The sequence below is a fragment of the Antedon mediterranea genome, chromosome 11 (genome assembly GCF_964355755.1).
Source record: "Antedon mediterranea chromosome 11, ecAntMedi1.1, whole genome shotgun sequence".
Classification (NCBI taxonomy): domain Eukaryota; kingdom Metazoa; phylum Echinodermata; class Crinoidea; order Comatulida; family Antedonidae; genus Antedon; species Antedon mediterranea.
This window is the reverse complement of record NC_092680.1, coordinates 8291389-8310381: the sequence shown is the minus strand read 5'-3', so window position 1 is coordinate 8310381 and position 18993 is coordinate 8291389. Positions and strand designations below refer to the sequence as shown.

Here is an 18993-nt window from a genome sequence, read left to right as displayed (position 1 = left end):
AATACAGACAACAAGGTATTAGTATGTTTTTCTCATAACTACCGAATGTGATACAAACATATCTTGTAAAGAGCATAGTTTTATATGAATTAATGTTGGGAAGAATATTTTCATTTTAAAAATCCACTTCATGGATTGAAAAATGCTGCAACATTTTACAAGAGAATAGAATAACAAGTTGATGAATTAAACAATTCTGTGACATTTTACAATTGTCAGGCTAGTAACAGATAAGTAAAAAGAATATAAAAAGATAAACAGTACAGCATAATCAGAGAAAGGTTATGGGAACATTAATTTTTATCGCAATGACATAAAAGTAATCAGTTGAAACACAATGAATATAGCAAGTAAAATATTCATTTGTCTTATGTCAGTATGTGTATTATTTATATAATCTTTCCTCAACACTCAATTATGTTTATATACTATTGAATAAACAGATATGGCAGCCATTTTGAATAGTACCAAATCTATTGGAATCAGTATCTCTCTAGTCAATCTATAATACATTAATGTAGAAAACCCATAAACATAAACTGAAATAAATATTATGTAAATGTTAAAATAAGAAAATACACTACATTAAAATACTATTTACAATATCTTAATTTGCATTGTATGAATGTAATTTTATTTGTGTGTGGTAAAAACCTAAAAAAAAAAATGAATACAAAATAAAATGCTAGCAAATATTACTATATCGCAATTGAAATAAAGTGTTATGTTTGTAATAATGGTATGATTTAGAGTTGCTAGATATCCTTGTCATAGCTATACAGGATACACATCCTAAACACCAATTCATCTTTCAATTCAAATAATCTAATGGCATCTGATGACATTAAGCAGACATCAGTTACTATGATAAATCATGCAAATTAAACAAATAGGAAAAACACCAAGGATCCAAACATGTCTACCGAGATGTATATATGTGATGTAACATCCTTTTATCAGATGGTAAACAGGTGAATGTACAGCTTACTGTGATTATTCATACAGGATTTGTCAGTTATGTTCAAGGCGAAAGCATCTCAAAATATTGTTATTAAGTTAAACACAGGTAACTGTTTTATTTACAGTTATGAATCAGTTTACAATCTCAGCATTATGTGGTAGGGTGGCCAGTTCCTTTCCATGATGCCTTATCCTTCCTAGTATTTTTCAACAAGGCACTCATTTGCAGCTGAGTGGACTTGAACATAGGTCTTTCTGAATGATAGTCAAACATCTTAATCACTTTAACTACAGCAACTCCAAATGAATAACTTAAAGAAATGTAGTTAGGCATAGCTAACATTTGATTATGTTTGACAGACATAATTCTAATGTTTTAATTTCTATTATTGAGAAATATCTTACAGTGGATGATGGGAGATCCCTGCAGCTTGGACTGCAGCCGTCAGAGGTCCTTGATGATGTGGAGAATGCTGCCAACTGGAAATCATCTGTTGACCATCAAAACTATTCTGCATATGAGCTATGTTTGCACTATTCAGTTGAAACTCTCCCCCTAGAAGCAACACAAATAATATATAAGATTTTTTTCATGGTTATAAAGAAGCATTAGCTACAGTAAGCCTTCAAATACAAATTTGTTCACATTAAGATGTAGTTTAGAAAGCATGGAATTTAGTTCATATCCTGTAATTGATAATTTAACAATAGGGTTGGATACAAATTATAGATTGGCAAAAAACAAAAATTGTATTATAAAATAGACACTAGTGCTTCACACGACTGTGCAGTTCTGCTCATGCTCAGATATTTCTGGTGGTTGTTATTACCTGGTTGGTATGCTGTTGGCATTGCTGATGGATAATTCGGTGCTCCCTGTGGGTTGCTAGGTGTTGCTAAAGAAACTGTCGGTGTTGCTAATGTACCATCGTTGAGTTGACCCTAAAAAATATAAATATTTTAGAGTTAAACAATAATATTCGTTCATATACGGTAATACTATTTACACTAACTTATAAATTATGCCAAACGTGATTTTTAATATTTAGTACAAATAAGATGTAGAAATTTATGATAAAAATGATTGGTAGGGTACACTGTACTTAAACACAAAAAGCTTCAGATAGTTCAAACTTGCACAGTATGGTATAGTTTAATAAGTAATTTTAATCTAAAGTCACCAAAATGCCAAATGCAAATTGAAATCCAAGAATAAAAGTGATAATCCAGATGATTTACCTTCTTTTGGTTGATAAAGAGCACATAAGCTATTCAACAACAACAAGAGACCAAATGAACTATACAACTTGATAACCGAACCGATAAAGAATAATTCATACAACCATTTGTATAAATACAAACTTAAAACCATAGTTGGATTAACTCTTGTTGATTTCTATCCTAATGAAAAATCTAACATTAACTCTAACCCTAACCCTCCAAATGAGAAGGGGTAGGTAGAAGAATTTTACATGAAGCCAACCACAATAGTAAAATAACCAAGTGACAGCTACCATGCTGTTTATCAAGTTTAAGTAGATGAATAGTTGCAGGCACATCTACAACTTTTAACAGGTTCTAATTAAAAAAGACTCATAGTTGTACTGACAGAATATGGCTTGAATGTGTATTACTTCAGACAATATATAGTTAGTTATTTCATAATTTAAAATTGCACGAATATAAAACATTCATACTACTTTTAACTAAGCTACAGTAGGCCCACACTATTTGAAGAGGCAGCGCTTCAATTTTGGACGCAGGGTAGAACAATTATAGACCGTGTACACTTGATACGTGATTAGTGAACAACAGCCTAGCCTCTTGTCACTCACTGTGAACATTCAAAACGAAAGTACAGTATAACAACATTGCACTCTCGCTGACATCATTAGGAATGCAATAGGACATTTAATATCATTCGAGCCACAATCATCTAATCAAATGACAAGAAAATAAGTCCACAGTGCACGTACTTGTGCCAGTATAAAATGTCTAGGTTTTCTAATGCAACAATTAGCCTGCATCGAAAGTAGGAAAGAATTTGGGGACCTCTGTAATGTTCTGGTTTTTAGGAGTTTTTAATAAAATAACAGTAAATTCAATACTCACACATAACCTCATGAGTTATTGTCTATGAGAATGTCGGTCATAAGACCATGTGCTAGTTATCAGTTATATAGGGTACAGATATATAAAGGGTAATAACATAATTGATGGGTGGTGGTTTACAGTCTTTGTGATCATGTGGTTTATGGCTGTAATTGTTTTCTTTTATTGATTATTATTGATTAAATTATCAGACTCTAAAGAGCAAGAATAAAGTCTTGAAGCCATTATGATTACGACAGAAGAACTATAAACCTAAATATATAAGTCGCCCGTACTCTTTCAAAAATATGTTTCATTGTTTAAACTATACTGTAAAATAAAATCATGTTATTAAACTAATAACAAATGTGTGCATGTAATGTAATTGTGCACATATATTTTTAATGTTTGGTAATAACTAAAATACTACTGTACTTGGGTAACATCGTTATGGGTAGCTCAACAGCTCAGTTGGATTTTTGTAGCTACAATCAGTTTTTTTTTTGCATAAAAAGAATTGAAAATTTAGGACACAGAAAAATACACTCTAACATAAAATATTTTCATAGAAAAGTGTATTTACTATCAATAAACTTTTTAATATGACTATTATACCATGCAAATACATAAAAGTCATTCATTGTGTAAATATTGAATTTTATTAGTGTTTGCAAAGCCTTGAACATCTAATAAAATATTTTTTTATTTGCTATTGTTGTTTTAAAAATGATACAAATTTTAGTTGATTTTTTCTTGGCTGCATAGTTCTTGGTAACACAGAAAATGATCACATTAACAACAACATTTTTTGTATATTACAGTAAAACTCCTCCTTCAGGACCCCCCTATAAGGGGACACTTTCACATAACATATTTAGGGGAAACAGTAAGGGGCACTTTTTTGGTTCCCGAATGCATGGTGGGAAAGAATTAGAGGCCTTTGGAATGTTAAGAAAAAGTCCTGCTTTAGAAAATGTAAAATTGTTAATATTAATATTAAAATTTCTATAAAATACTATAACAAAAACTAACATATACAGTACTTTCTTTTTTCGTCATATTGGCTAAAATTCAACCTGTACTGGATTTGATCAAAGAAAAGGAAGGAAACCAACGATTGACCTTGCGCTTACAATGCGCCATTCGTCAGCTTCTTTATGCTGCTGGGTCTTCCTAGAAATACATGCTCAAGCATTTGTATTAACAAATAAGTTCTCAATAACAATATGATAATCACTCCAATTGTAACAAAAAATACAGCATTTACACAGGCAAATGTTGTTGTTTAAGTTGGTTACAAAAATATTTAAAAAGGAATTAGGCCTAAAGGTTAAATCATAAACACATATAATTTACTTTCATTCATATAAAAGATCTGTAGGCAGGTACGCGATATATTAAATGGCAAGGACGGAGAACAAACAATGTTAATATAGTAACAAAAGATTTATATATATATCAAGGTTTATTTATTTCAATTGTTCTTGCAGTTAAAAAAAACTGAATTAAAACAATGACAATTTATAAAAATTGGATTCATAATATAAAAATATTTAACATTAAAATTAACATCTCCATTAATCAAAACAAACATACAATTACAATTTAAAATATACATTATATAATAAAATACAATTATTAAAACAGAAATTTAGAACTGTCTGATATTGAATAATATAAAATTGCCCCGTGAATATGAATTGTAGTAAATTGCATTAGGCCCGGTTATTTAAAATATTTACGAGGTAGGGAATGGGGCTACGTTTGTATCTTTCTGTTTTGACACTGGGGATCGTATGGTGTTTCCTATTTCTTAAATCGTACTTATGGGTTTCTTCTCTTAGGGGTGGTAACCATTCTTTAAATTCAGAATTAATGAAAGAAGTACCAAACTTACCGTAATACATAATTTGGTTTTTCGTTCCTTAAATGGTTGTAATTTTAAAATCGAACAAGCTGCTTTATATGAGATATGAAAAACGTGCTGTTTGCACAGGGGCAACTATCAATTCCCAATACCAAACTCAGAAAAAAGGTGTTTCTTTATATTCAATCATTACGGTATAAACAAACAATGTATACAACATACAGTATACAATAATGCAACTAAACAAACTAGCAGTATTAATTAGGACATACTATGTTATTTTGTTTTAATATTATTGTCATTGATGTTTGTTATTTTAACCGAGTAAATACAGTGAGGATTATGGCATTACTCCAATTTATTCATTTATTTCTAAGACATATTTATCTAGTGTATACATAATTATACAACATACATTGTATGTTTAATCATTGTTCACTGTACAGATAATTAATATTTGATTGACACATAGTATCCAATGTGGTAAATTAATTAATGCAAATTGCAAATGTTTTCATATGTATTATATGTATTGTAGGGGCCCTCATGAGACAAGCTTTTTTTTCTAATGGTGGTCCCAATTATTATTTTAAACTGAATACAGTAAATGTGGAAATGATTGATTGATGTTGTATTAGAAAGCATACCCTTCCATCAATGTTTATTAATGGTTATTGATTATCATTTTACTGAGGAAACGACAGTATTTTCTATTTGTACAGTGTAGGTAGACAAGAAATATCCCATCTTTACCACAAACCTGTATGTACACTAACCACAAATTCTTTAGAATCCCACCACCACCTTATTCAATACTTGGAAATCCCATCCTAATTGTTATAGGAATAATCTTTTAAACATTGTTCTTTATTGTCATGTTTAATAAACATTGTTATTATAATATCAACTTCTCTATAAACACACACAAAACCTAAACCAGTTACATAAAACTTGTGTGGATCACCTATTATTGTATTTGATGATAAGTATTGGATTTATTAGGAAAATCATATCATATAGAGTATCACGGTGCTGACATCACGACGGTAGGTGGCTCTGCGTGGTTACTAGCGCAACCAAAAATGCGTTCAGCCTGCCTGAGTGACTCCAAAGTGAACCAATGGTTTGGAATAGGCTTATTGAAGTAGTCATTTTAAAAATAATTTTCAATAAAAACAAACTAAAATTTCAAAAGATCACTAAATATTTGTTTTAATAATCTATCTATTCTTTAACTACAGTTTAAGTTTAAAAAAATCAAGCTAAGATACGTAATTTGATAGAAATACAGATCTTTACTGTTTATCAACATAGTAGTGCTGAACGCATTTTTTGGTTGGCTAGCAACAATTCAGCGCCCTCTATCGTCATACCGTGATACTCTATTGATTTGAAAACTAAATACCACATTCAAATTTGTAATGCAATTCTGTTCATATATTTTATGAATGGCTAGCAATCAACAGAACCCTAACCATCATCAGAACCTCCAGGTACAATCAACAGAATCACCACACACACATCAAGTTTGAAGCTCTTCAGAATGAACCTCAACAGTGAGAATGAACCTCAACATTATCTACGGACGTAATCCGGTACAGACGCGCCCTATCTGGCAGCGAAGAAAATAATTATTTTCATGCTTTTTTTGTTTTCTTATTTGATGTTTGGTGTGGATATTCTGTTTGCATTTAACTGTCTGTTTGTGGTTATGTGATTTGTTTGGTGAAACTTTGTTTGTGCTGTCTTAAAATTGTCAAGAATTGTAAAGCTAGGCCCATTGTTGGTACATATAACATCTCGGATTCGCCGGAAACGTTGCAGTGGTGGAGAAGCTTGTCCTGACGGAACATTCCAGTGATCCTCATTTGCATAACAATGTGTTTTAGTAGAGAGCGTATCGCAGGCTATAAGTATTCCGACGCTAAACTAAGCAAGGATGTATTCGTTTCTCTTAAAGAGCTGGGAATTCTAGCCACCCACCATCGCGGTTGTCGTGGAGGTAGATTCAAACAGAGAGTAATACCAGTTAGGATATCCTCAAGACATAACCATAGGCAGTGTGGAAAAGGTTCCAGAGGATGTAACCCTAACAACCTTGTTCATCTCGCTCAACAATATACTGGGTGGAATTTTCCTTCGTTTTTTAGTACTAATGCTCTATCGCTACCAAACAAAATGGACAAACTTGTCCATAGAGTTAAACAATCTGCCTACGACATCATTACAATTACGGAAACTCACCTCAAACCATTTATTTTAAATACGATTGTGGAAATTGAAGGCTACTCTCTTATTAGATCAGATAGACCAGGCGATAGAAGAGGCGGAGGAGTAGTCGTATATGTGAAAGACTCAATTCCTTATAAAGTTTGGTCAGAAATTAAGGATGAAGCATTCGAGAGTATATGGATAACCATTCGTCCCAAACGCTTGCCACGCAAAATCGCGAATATAACCATAGGATTGATCTACCACCCTCCAAATTCAAATGATTTAGAAATGTGCAACCATATTATTCACAGTCTTGATTATGTGTGCTCAAAGCACCCGGAAACCGGCATCGTGATTACTGGTGATTTTAACCGCATGAAGGACTATAAATTGGTAAAGTTCCCGCTAAAGCAACTAGTTAAAATACCCACAAGAAAGGAAGCGATTCTCGATTTGTTTTATACGTCATTGGGAGAGTTTTATTTGGCCCCTATCACCGAGCCTCCTCTTGGCCTTTCGGACCATAGGGTAGTTATCTGCAAGCCGGTCGCAAATGTGAAACTTGATCACTACTACACTAACAAGAGCCTTAAGAGGTTGTTTAAACAGAACAATAAACTTTTGTTTTTTGAGGACATTTGTAGTATTAGATGGCATGATATGTATAAGTTAAATGATTGTTATAGTCAATTTAAGTTTTTTAATGATAAGTTACAATCTTTATTTAACCATCATTTTCCCCTTGTTCCCTTAACACAGTATGTGATGGATAAACCCTGGGTTACTTCCAAATATAAGAATCTTATTCGTAAACGTCAAATTGCTTTTAAGGAAGGAAATCTTATTGAGTTCCGCTCACTGAGAAACAAAGTTAACCGGATGTCAAAATCCCTACGTAAATCTTTTTACAAAAACAATGTAGCTAAGCTCTTGAATTCGGATTCCCGATCCTGGTGGAAACACACCAAAAGGTTTCTCAATCTAGGATGCAAAGAAAATCATGCACTTGTAGGAATGTCAAATTTGCTGTGTAACGGCAATAACACCTTGCTTTCAAATAAAATTAATCAATTTTTTGCCTCATTGACCACGGAATTTAAACCCCTCCCTCCCCTAGATCCACTATTAGATATTGATGAAATCCCTAGTCACCTTATCATAGAGCTGGAAACTGTCAGGATTAAACTTAATCAAATTAAATGTAATAAAGCCCCTGGTCCAGATGACCTTCCCCCCTGGGTGTTTAAAGAGGGTGCTGAGATTCTTAGTGGTCCTTTATGTGCTATTGCTAACTCAAGTGTTAGAAACGGATGGGTTCCCCAAGAATGGAAACGAGCCAATATTGTCCCAATCCCAAAAGTGTTTCCCCCAAAGTTGGTCGAAAGTGATCTCCGCCCAATAGCTTTAACTCCTATAATGGCAAAGGTAATTGAGAGCCTAGTGGGTGAAATGATCTGGCACCAAGTTAAGGATAAGATTAACCTAAACCAATTTGGTTGTTGTAAAGGTGTTTCTACGGTTGACGCCTTAATTGAATTCCTTAATGTTTGTTTCCTTGCCACTGATGCGGGCGAAGAGGTTAGAGTTTTATTATTGGATTTTAAAAAGGCCTACGATTTGATCGACCACAAAATTCTCTTAAACAAACTCATTGCGCTGGGGGTTGATAGTCACCTGATCCGATGGGTTAATGCCTTCCTGTATAACCGACAACAACGTGTTAAAATTGGTGATAGTCTTTCTGAATGGCTATCGCCAAACGGAGGCATACTCCAGGGGTCGTGGATTGGCCCTATTATGTTTATTATTTTTATCAATGACCTTTTAAATGGTAAACCATGTGTTAAATTTATGGATGATACTACTGTTTTCGAAAGGGTGTCTAAACTGTCCAATAGTAACTTGCAAAATATAGCTAACTCGGCCCTTGCATGGACTCGGCTTAACCATATGACCCTCAATGCTAAAAAAACATGTGAATTAATTGTGAGTTGTAAGAAAAACAAGTCGATATTTAATCCTCTAATTATTAATAAATGTAGTGTTAACCAGGTTTGCCGTACTAAGCTCCTTGGAATTATTATATGTGACAATTTATCATGGCAACCCCATATTGATTCTTTGATAGCTAAATCAAACTCACGGTTATATTTCCTTAAACAATTGCGCCGGTCCGGTCTAGACGCCCAAGCCTTATGCTATTTCTATTGTTGTGTTATCAGACCTGTACTAGAATACGCCGTCCCCGTTTGGGGAACGTGCTTAACTAAATTGCAGTCTGACCAACTGGAAAGTATCCAACGAAGGGCGCTTAGAATCATGTTCCCAGAGCTCAGTTACAACAAAGCAATGGCTCAATGTAATGTGCCTGTGCTATGTGAACGTCGAACTAGACTGTGCAAGGATTACTATCAGAAACTTAAAAACCCTTCCCATAGACTTCATCACCTTCTTCCAAAAGCGCCTAAATCTAGATACAATTTAAGACAAGTTAAAGAATTTTGCATTCCAAAAATAAAAACGGAACGATCAAAAAATTTTATTGTAAACTTTGGTCTCTTTCACAAGTGGTAAGCATATTTATATATCCCTGCACAGTCGCTTCGTTCCCTGACTTGACTTCATTTTGTCTGTTGTTCGATGTTTTTGTGTTTTTTTGATTTATATCGTTGATGGATTTGATATATTTTTTTCATTTAAGTCTAAGTATATATTTTTGTATAATTCAACCCAAAAGTTGCAATAAAAGTATTTTACCAGTTTACAATAATGATTAAAGTTTACAACATTAGGGTCACAACAAAATCCCCAGCAATAAACAAAACTCTAAAAATCGACAGAACCTCCAACAATCGACAGAACCTCCAACAATCGACAGAACCTCCAACAATCGACAGAACCTCCAACAATCGACAGAACCTCCAACAATCGACAGAACCTCCAACAATCGACAGAACCTCCAACAATTGACAGAACCTCCAACAATCGACAGAACCTCCAACAATCGACAGAACCTCCAACAATCGACAGAACCTCCAACAATCGACAGAACCTCCAACAATCGACAGAACCTCCAACAATCGACAGAATCCGCAGCAATCAACAAAATCTCCCAATAATCGACAGACTCTGCCAAGAATCAATAGAATGCCCCATTAAACTAAACAGCCAAAGCAGTTTAAAATAACTAGAATGTAAGTGTCTCTATAGAATTTCCGATTACGAATATACTTAATTACAAAAACATTTAATGTTTGATGGATACAAGACTAAACTTCAGATCAAATCTTATTCAGAGTGGACATGCATGGAAGATTTTATATCTTTTTTAAAGATCTAAACTTAAACTTTGCATGTAATTGCCAATTACATAAAGTCACAAGGATATTAGACAAGAAAATGTCCAATACAACTATGGATACAATACACAACTGAAACTGGGAACCAATTTAATGATTTAATAAGTGTACAATAGTAATACCAAATGACATTTTGTTTGTATAGATGAATTTTCGAGGATGGTGATTCATCGAGCGGACAATTGAACTGTTGGCAATAGCTTTACAGAAACCAAATGTTCTCAGGAAGTCAAAGAGAAAACTGTTAACAATTTTCTTATTTATTATTTGCAAGATTGAATTGATTATTGAGGTATAATATTAGGTTTCCTGTTACAAATACTTTATGTTCCCACTGCCAGCGTAAAATGAGTACATGATTACACTGCTGTACTTACGTGAGGCAGCATGCTACGTGACGTCGGTATTACAACTTTTAGGTGCGGTCGTAGATTGCCTGGTGATGGTAACTGCTGTTTGTTCATGACTGGACTTTTCACCATCAGATGGTTGTTATTACTGACTGGCGATGTAGCTCCTGGGTGACCTAACACTTGTGAATGAGGAATCTGAAGGTATCCATTACCTAAAAAACAAACAACATGTAATGTGTGTATAAAATAAAAAAGTTTGAAGTAATATTTACATGCATGTTGTGGTAATCACAGTACTAAATACAATAAAAAATCATTAGTAAAGTATTATTATAATATTATGGTATTAATATTAATACTGTTAGTGAAATTCTTTAACAACCGCCTCCACCAAATATCCTCCATCCCCCTCCCCACCCAGAAAAAAAGAATTAGTTATCTATAATAACTGTAAGCTTTGTGAATTGAATGAAAAGGATGAATGGAACATAGACAATGACATGATAAAACTAAGAGAAAACAACAATGGAATATACAAAACAGAACACAATTATAAATGAAAATTCAATAAAAATTAGAAATAGAAAAAAAAACCACATTATTATGATCTAGTAAGATGAAATACATGTTAGTCAACTATAAATACCATTTTAATAAGATGATAACAGTATTCATTAAACAATAACAATACTTAATTGTTTAATGTTTGTTATCGTAATGTCAGTATGAAAACAGGGCTTCACAATAGGGTTTACACTACATAATTAGTAATTGAATGCTTCTTTTAGACCCTGTTCACATACTACATGGTTATTAATGTAATGATTCTTTTAGGCTGTGTTCACACTGGTGGATTTACCTGTGTGCTAGGTACAACGCTGACAGTGTTTTAGAATATTAACTATTGAATATTTTATGTTAAATCCAAACACACAACTAAATATTAAAGCATAAACATTCATGTCCAAGAAAAAAAAACTATGCATTAACATATACTGTACTGTACTTGATAAACAATTTCAACGTAAACATATTAATGTATCAAATTTTAAACTTTAAAATCAGTGCTTTCTAAAGAAGGTAAAGGAAAAAATAAACAAAGTATTTAAAGTAAACATACTTTAGAAAACCCCATTTAAAAATATTCGCAGAATTCAAAGACTTCATGACGTCCGTCAAATAAATTTTTTTTTTTGCTAAGATTATGTGGTTTCCTTTAAATAGTACATTAAATCTACAACAAGCCCATCAAAATCTTATTAAAATGTCAGACTTGACTCTAATGCGTGAAATGTAAATCCAATGTCAAACATTTAAACATTAAAATTTCTAGTAAAACATATATTACATAATTTGTAAAAGATAAAATTCTATAAAATTGTGTATTCAACATTTAAAGTAAATTAATATAATTTGTTGTTGGTTATTTTTATGTTATTTAGAGTAAAAAAAATGCTTAAATTGAGTATTTTTCTAAAGGTATAATAGAACATTTAATTGCATCCCTAAAATATAATAGATCAGTGGCGGATCTAGGGGGGGTGAATAGGGTGGCTAGCCACCCCCCTTAATTCTCCAAAAAAAAAAAAAAGATGCAACCTAATCGCGATTGACCGTCGCTAGACGTGGATTAATCTTTTAATTAAGAAGAGTAGGCCTAGCTAGAGCTAGGGCAGGGTTAGCATTAATAGTTGTGTGTAAATAGGCCTACACAGTGAAAGAGCTAAGAGTTCAATTACTATTATGAATTCAAGAGTTTAAAAAGAAAACACGATTTACAATCTTCGGAAAATACCCATTTTCAAAACACACGCACTCCTAAAACTACCAGCGTCACGTTGTCAAGCTCGCTCCTCGTGTGAATGCTGACGTCATCAGTCTCCAAAATACACCATTTTCCATTGCAGTTAATTTCCGCCGCCCTGGTCCGTGTGTGCACAACAAGCGTTAGCGTGGTATATTTACACCCCGAGTGGAGTGTAATATCGGGAACTTTTTTCTCGCGCATGAAAGTTTTTTGTATAATATTATGGTATGCAGTATAAACGATAAAAATAAACGAGAAACATGGTGTTCTTTTATTATTTTATAGGCATAAAATAAACATGAAATGTCTTGTATGTACACGGGACGGCCGAAAAAAGTATGTGGCGTATTTTGATTTGTGTTATAGACACGGCGATTACTGCAATCATTGTATACCAAATTACATTGAGTTATTCACCCGGCTGTAGGGTATATATCTCTGAGGTTAACAGACCACCAAAACACGGTACACAACACATGCACTCTATCGAGGCATTTTCGGAGTACCGCATTACCAAATGTTCATTTTAAGGTTTTTCGATCAAAGTTTATTATTTAGTTCGTCGAAAAAGATCCGTACAGTATTTAGGAAGGATGTATTTAAATTTACATTATGTAATATTTGTTATTAAGTGTGATGGAAACAGTTTCTCTAGCCTATTAAACAGTGTGTAAGCATCTATTTAAAAAAAAAATTTCGGAGCCTCGGGAGCGGGACACCCCCTCCCAAACCCTCCCCCGCTCGGTGCTACGCACCTCGTTTGCCACTTTCGTGGCCACCCCCCCTCGTCAGATCCTAGATCCGCCACTGTAGATCTATTGATACTATGAATAAATGAATTGAATGAATATGAGTGAATTTTTATGACGTATATGCCTACTATAGTTTTATTTATTTATTTTTTATTTCCTTATGAAATTCTAAAAATTACAATTTCTTTATTATACAAAACTGAAAACATTATATATAGGAAACAATCACACTAAGTTTTAATATACACAAGATTAGTTGAGGAATATTGAAGAGTATTTACAAATAATGTAGTCATTTTCTAAAAGACTAAAGAGTGGTATTAAAAATCTAGCAGTTGAATGACATGTACTCTTACACCACCAGTAATAATTTTTTTATATTTTATATGAAACAGAAAAGGAAACATTTTTTTATTATCAGTTCACCCATTGATTTAACTTTTTCCCTTTTTTCCAGTGTGTGTTCTTGATAATGTGTCATCCATATTTTACTTTATGTTTACTTTCTGTTGGTCTTGCCGCCTTTTACCTTATAACATAACATTGTGTTATTGAGCCTGTGTGAGGTGTGGTTACTGCTGCAAGCAGTGAATAAAATGTCCTTGGAGAAATAACAGGAAGCCGCCGGTAACGAGTGAAATTCCGTTGGCACTATGCTTTCTATTGAAAATATATGCCTGGATTCAACGAGCCAATTCGCCTCTAGCTGACCGTGTCACAGGTATGATTCAGGAACAATAGCCTACCGCCCATTCAATATGAATAAATCTCTGGCTATTTTGATATCGCTAAGTGTAATTTTGGCTGCTGTATTGTAATAATGGATTTCAATACACTATGTTTACTCAAGCTTTACTGTACTATATTAGACAATTTTTAGTTACTGCAGTAAACTCAATTTTGTTTCCTCTTTAACCATTTTTTATTTGGTTAATCATAAACGCTTAATAATAATATGCAGCTTTTGCATGCATAATGTTAATTCAATTTTTTTTAAATATATTTTGTTTACTCTTTTACCTGTTTATGAAATTATTTGGAAAGTTCTTTTGGATAATCATACACATATTCCATATTCAGAATCATACAGTATGTTAATAATGCAATAAAGCATGTAGTTACCACAGTAACTGCAGTAGAATATAATTTCAAGTTTCATTCTTACTCTAGAATATGGTTACTTTAGATAGCAAAGTTTATTTTTGGCTGGTATATTGATGAAATCATTACAAAATATATCTCAACAGACTATGCAGCAATGTGATTGTAAATTAGAGATAGGCAATTAAAATCCTACTACCCAGTTAAATTAAGTTAATGATAATTGTATAATTAGAAATAAATTACCTTAAGTATCTAAAGTGTCATGCCATAACAGAATTAATAATTAAATGAAGTGCAATGATTACTATTTTTAAGTACAATTAAATACTTACCAATTTAGATAATATGTATTTTGCAGTTATTATAACCATGGACCTATACTTTATAATTTGAGTGTACTTAAAATATTTAATCAATTCATATACATATTTATCATTTGTTATTTTAATAGTATTAAATAGCTTTATTATTATTAATGAAACTGCTGAATTATGATGGAATACAAATATTATGTTAGATAAGGTTCATAAAATAGTGAAATAAATTGTGATTTTTGTGTTTGTGTTATGCTAGCAACTTGAACCTTTTATTGTTATACACAGAAACATAAAGTGGAATAATCTATTATTAAAGTAAGATCAACAGGAATAGCAATTACATCATTAACATTTCCAAGAAAGCTTATATTGTATGCAAGTTTTATAATACCATGAATTTTAAAAGTCGAAAGTTACTTGAACTATATAGATCAGTATTACAATTCCATACAAGATTTCGGTGATAATACATGATGATTCTTGTTACAGTTTTGTATAATAATTACAATACACTACTGTAGATGTCTTTTGGACACTGCTATTGCTGACTCCTAAATAAGGGTTATACTGTATTTCATTTTTTACTGTACAATGTGTAATAATTAAAGATGGAAAAAAGGTCACCAGAACTGAAACTATTGCAGACTATAAGACAAGCATTACAATGATGTACTATTGTATGGATATGTACTATTGTATGGATATGTACTATTGTATGGATATGTACTATTGTATAGATAGTTTTTGCCAATATGTACAGAACACTTGGTCAGTTATCTAGATTCGACTAACACCCAAATCCAAAACAAAAAGTCATTGTTTACAACAGTCATAAAAATTGCCATAAATATATATTTGGTTTTTTGAAATATTAATGTGTATTTTTACTAAATAAGAATTAAGTTTAAAAGCAATAAAGTACAGTAACACATTTATTTTTCATGATTGTTGATATGGGCAATGTCCCAGTTACTTTTAAAAGGTCAATCAATTATGTATAGCAAAAGAAGGGGAAATCATGATGACAGTATGATGGGTTGTTTAGGGGATCCTTTGAATCACCATACATATCCTATTTAAAAACAGATGCAGAATGCCATAGAAATAGTACTAAAAACAAGGATGTACACAAATATGACTGAGCTAAAGATAAAATCAGTGAGAATAAAAACCTTGACTATCATGTCATATCCGCAAACACTGCACCACACACAAATAGTTGCATGTTTACTTAGTACCGGTAATGTAGTATTTTGTATGTGTACCAATTATATATATTTCCTTATGTTTATAGTGCTATAATTAGCTTTAAAAAATATGTTGAAAATGATAATTACGTTTGATGATTACTTTTAATCATTATAATGGCTATAAAATCAACCAATGATCATTTATTTTGTACTTTCCGTTTCCAGTTTTTATATTTATTTAAATAATTAATAATTTAATCTGATTTATTTATTAGCAATCTTTTTAGATTATGTATTGTTTGAATTCAATCAATAGGGCACACAGCACTTCATCTTAGTCTCTAGATAACCTTGAGAAATATAATGAACTATAAATTCCCCATATTTGTATAACATGATAGATAATTAAACAATTATGACTTACATTATTATTTTATAAAATCATTTTTTAAAAAAGGAAAAATATATTTAGGTTCTATTGCATACTATGGGCAAAAAGATATTAGTAATTGACCTTATTTTGCCTTCTAAAAACTACAAACAATGTCACATTACAAACAAGTTGAATGTATGTAAAAAAAATATTCATGTAAAAACAAGAATCACAAATAAGAGTAGACACATTAATCTGCACGACAGGATTTACTACTACAAATACAAACTGTGTACAGTAGTTAAAGATATAGTCTAAATGTGTGCATGCATAAATTAACAGAAAGGTTATCAAAATAATGCACTTTGTGTTTACTAAAATAGTCTGCCTACTGTAGTTACTGTTCAATTTTAATGGCATCCCAAATAAATATTTTCATAATTTAATATCTTTTCTCAATTATTTTTTTTTTAAACTGGACTCCAAACCTACAGATTGTAAAGTTCATTGAAGGCATAAAGCAGAAAGGTTATCCAAATAATGTTCTTTGAGTTTTACTATTTAATAGTCCACTTTACACAGGTAGTAGTTACCATTTCTGGCATGATCCAAAATAAATATTATCATAATTTCTCTGTTTATTGTTGTTATCAAAAAAACTGGGTAAGGATCGACAGATCACAAAGTCCATTGAAGGCAGAAATCCAGATTAATTACAATTGTATATTTATATTGTAAATAATTGCGTTCACTATATTTATTTAATTTTGTTAGTCTTTTTCCGTTTTGCTCTTTAGTTGTTATTTTCAATATAGAGTTTAAGATTATCATATAGTAGGTTCCAAGATTATCAACTGCCAATATTTTATCCAGCTGTAAGGGTCACCCTCAATAAATAAAATACCCATGCTGCAACATAATTTCAAAATGTGTTAATTTCAACAAAATCAATTGCAACAGTTATTGACAAATTGTACTTAATGAAAAATTTTCCTGGTAGCTTTCGAGGTAAAAAGACTTATGAATCAAATTTGTTAAATCACTGAAGACAAAGTATGACAGCGATATGGAATTAAATAACATGATACTATAATCCAACTTCCTTCTCAATTATAAAGTTGGATTTTCACATTTAGTAGGTAAAACGTCTTAAATTTCACAGTTAACAAAAAATAATAAGTAAGAGTACTACTAGGTATTTGTTAATATACAGGTAGCATGCATTACAAACAGAAATTCATAAAATTCTTAATTAAAACAAATTAAAATTGTGAGTAATTGAACAAGACAATTATTTTGCAAAGCAAGATACAAGACAAGTTATATTAAAAAAAGGTAAGATTGTATAGGTAGGATGAATAGGTATGAAGCTGTGAATAGAGTAAACGCTCATGCAGGACTAGACTACATCTCAGCTCACCTGCATTAGGGCTTAAGTCAGCCCTGTTGGTGCTCTTGCTGCCACTTGCTTCCTGCGAGCCAATATTACCTGCATTTACGCACAAACACACATGCGGACCAAGGGTTACTAATAAGCATGCCAACATTTATGATACTGGTAAAAGTGGTACGGGCAGTGGTGGTGGTATTTATTGTGTTGGTGGTATTGATTGTGGTTGTGGTGGTGGTAAAGGCAATGGTGGTGATGGTACGGATTGTGGAAGTGATTGTATTGCTTGTGGTTCTGGTGGTAAGGCGATTTATTGATGGTACTGTATGCAGTTATGTTTTTGATCAAAACTTTAACAACATTTTGCTTAAGATGTAAAGTTTGCAATGATGAACTAATGATGAGTGTAGTTTTGAAATTCTCAAAAAATTCTGCCAAAAATATAAATGTGTATGTACTGTACAGTTTATTGTTATAATTTAGCATGCTGTTTATGGGCCTGTATCTAATATTGAGCAGAAAATACGGTTTTGAATACAGTTCCAGTTTCTTGCCAGCAGAAATGGGTCTCAACAAAAAACCACAAAAAAGAACCGATCTTAAACCCCAATTAATTCTGGTCTCAGTCCGGTTTCTGTAGAGCAATTTTTAGCTGCAACACAATCGCGGTCTCAATTTGACCCAAAAAGCTGAACTCTGCTGCACTGGATCGATTGCGGTCAACTCTCAGTCAAAACCATGCAATAGCACCTAGGCCTAGTCATTTTTATTTCTCTAGATAGTGATTATTTTATTTAATTAAAAAATGTGGTGCGATGCAAACGAGGTTCGTAATAAATATGTGGGGAGAAGAAAAGATGAGGGGAGGCTAGCCGGCATCCACAAGAAAGACTCGCATGTTTATAATTTAAAAGAATATTTGTAAAGCGTGTGAAAGCAGGTCAACTTGACAATATCGGCTGCATAGGTCACGAGCAAATTGAAAAGGGTGCGAAGTACCTATACTTTAACCAAAAACCACAATAGCATGTCAGTTAATGACGTGATTACCTATACTTCCCATTCTATGACGACGAAATGGTGGCAATTCTTGGGGATCTATGCGAAAAAAGTAAACATGACCTCAAATCCAATCGCGCTTCTGCCTAACGCATGTGGTATATAATGACGTCATTCATGGATGGAACTGGTTTTATTTGGAGTAAAAATTGAGCTG

At 32.4% G+C, this 18993-nt stretch overlaps 1 protein-coding gene across 2 annotated transcripts in view; it reads right to left on the bottom strand.

The window, feature by feature from the left end:
- Nucleotides 1–18993, bottom strand: part of LOC140063032 (myocyte-specific enhancer factor 2C-like) — a 70778-nt gene that overhangs the window by 5380 nt on the left and 46405 nt on the right. The window contains exons 7-10 of one of the 2 annotated variants that reach the window (XM_072109458.1): nt 17808–17876; nt 10869–11056; nt 1791–1902; nt 1366–1516 (exon numbers count right to left, since the gene is read on the bottom strand). In XM_072109458.1, coding sequence (XP_071965559.1) covers nt 1366–1516; nt 1791–1902; nt 10869–11056; nt 17808–17876 — 520 coding nt within the window. The remainder of the gene's footprint in view (nt 1–1365; nt 1517–1790; nt 1903–10868; nt 11057–17807; nt 17877–18993) is intronic. The other variant, XM_072109459.1, reaches the window with a different exon arrangement.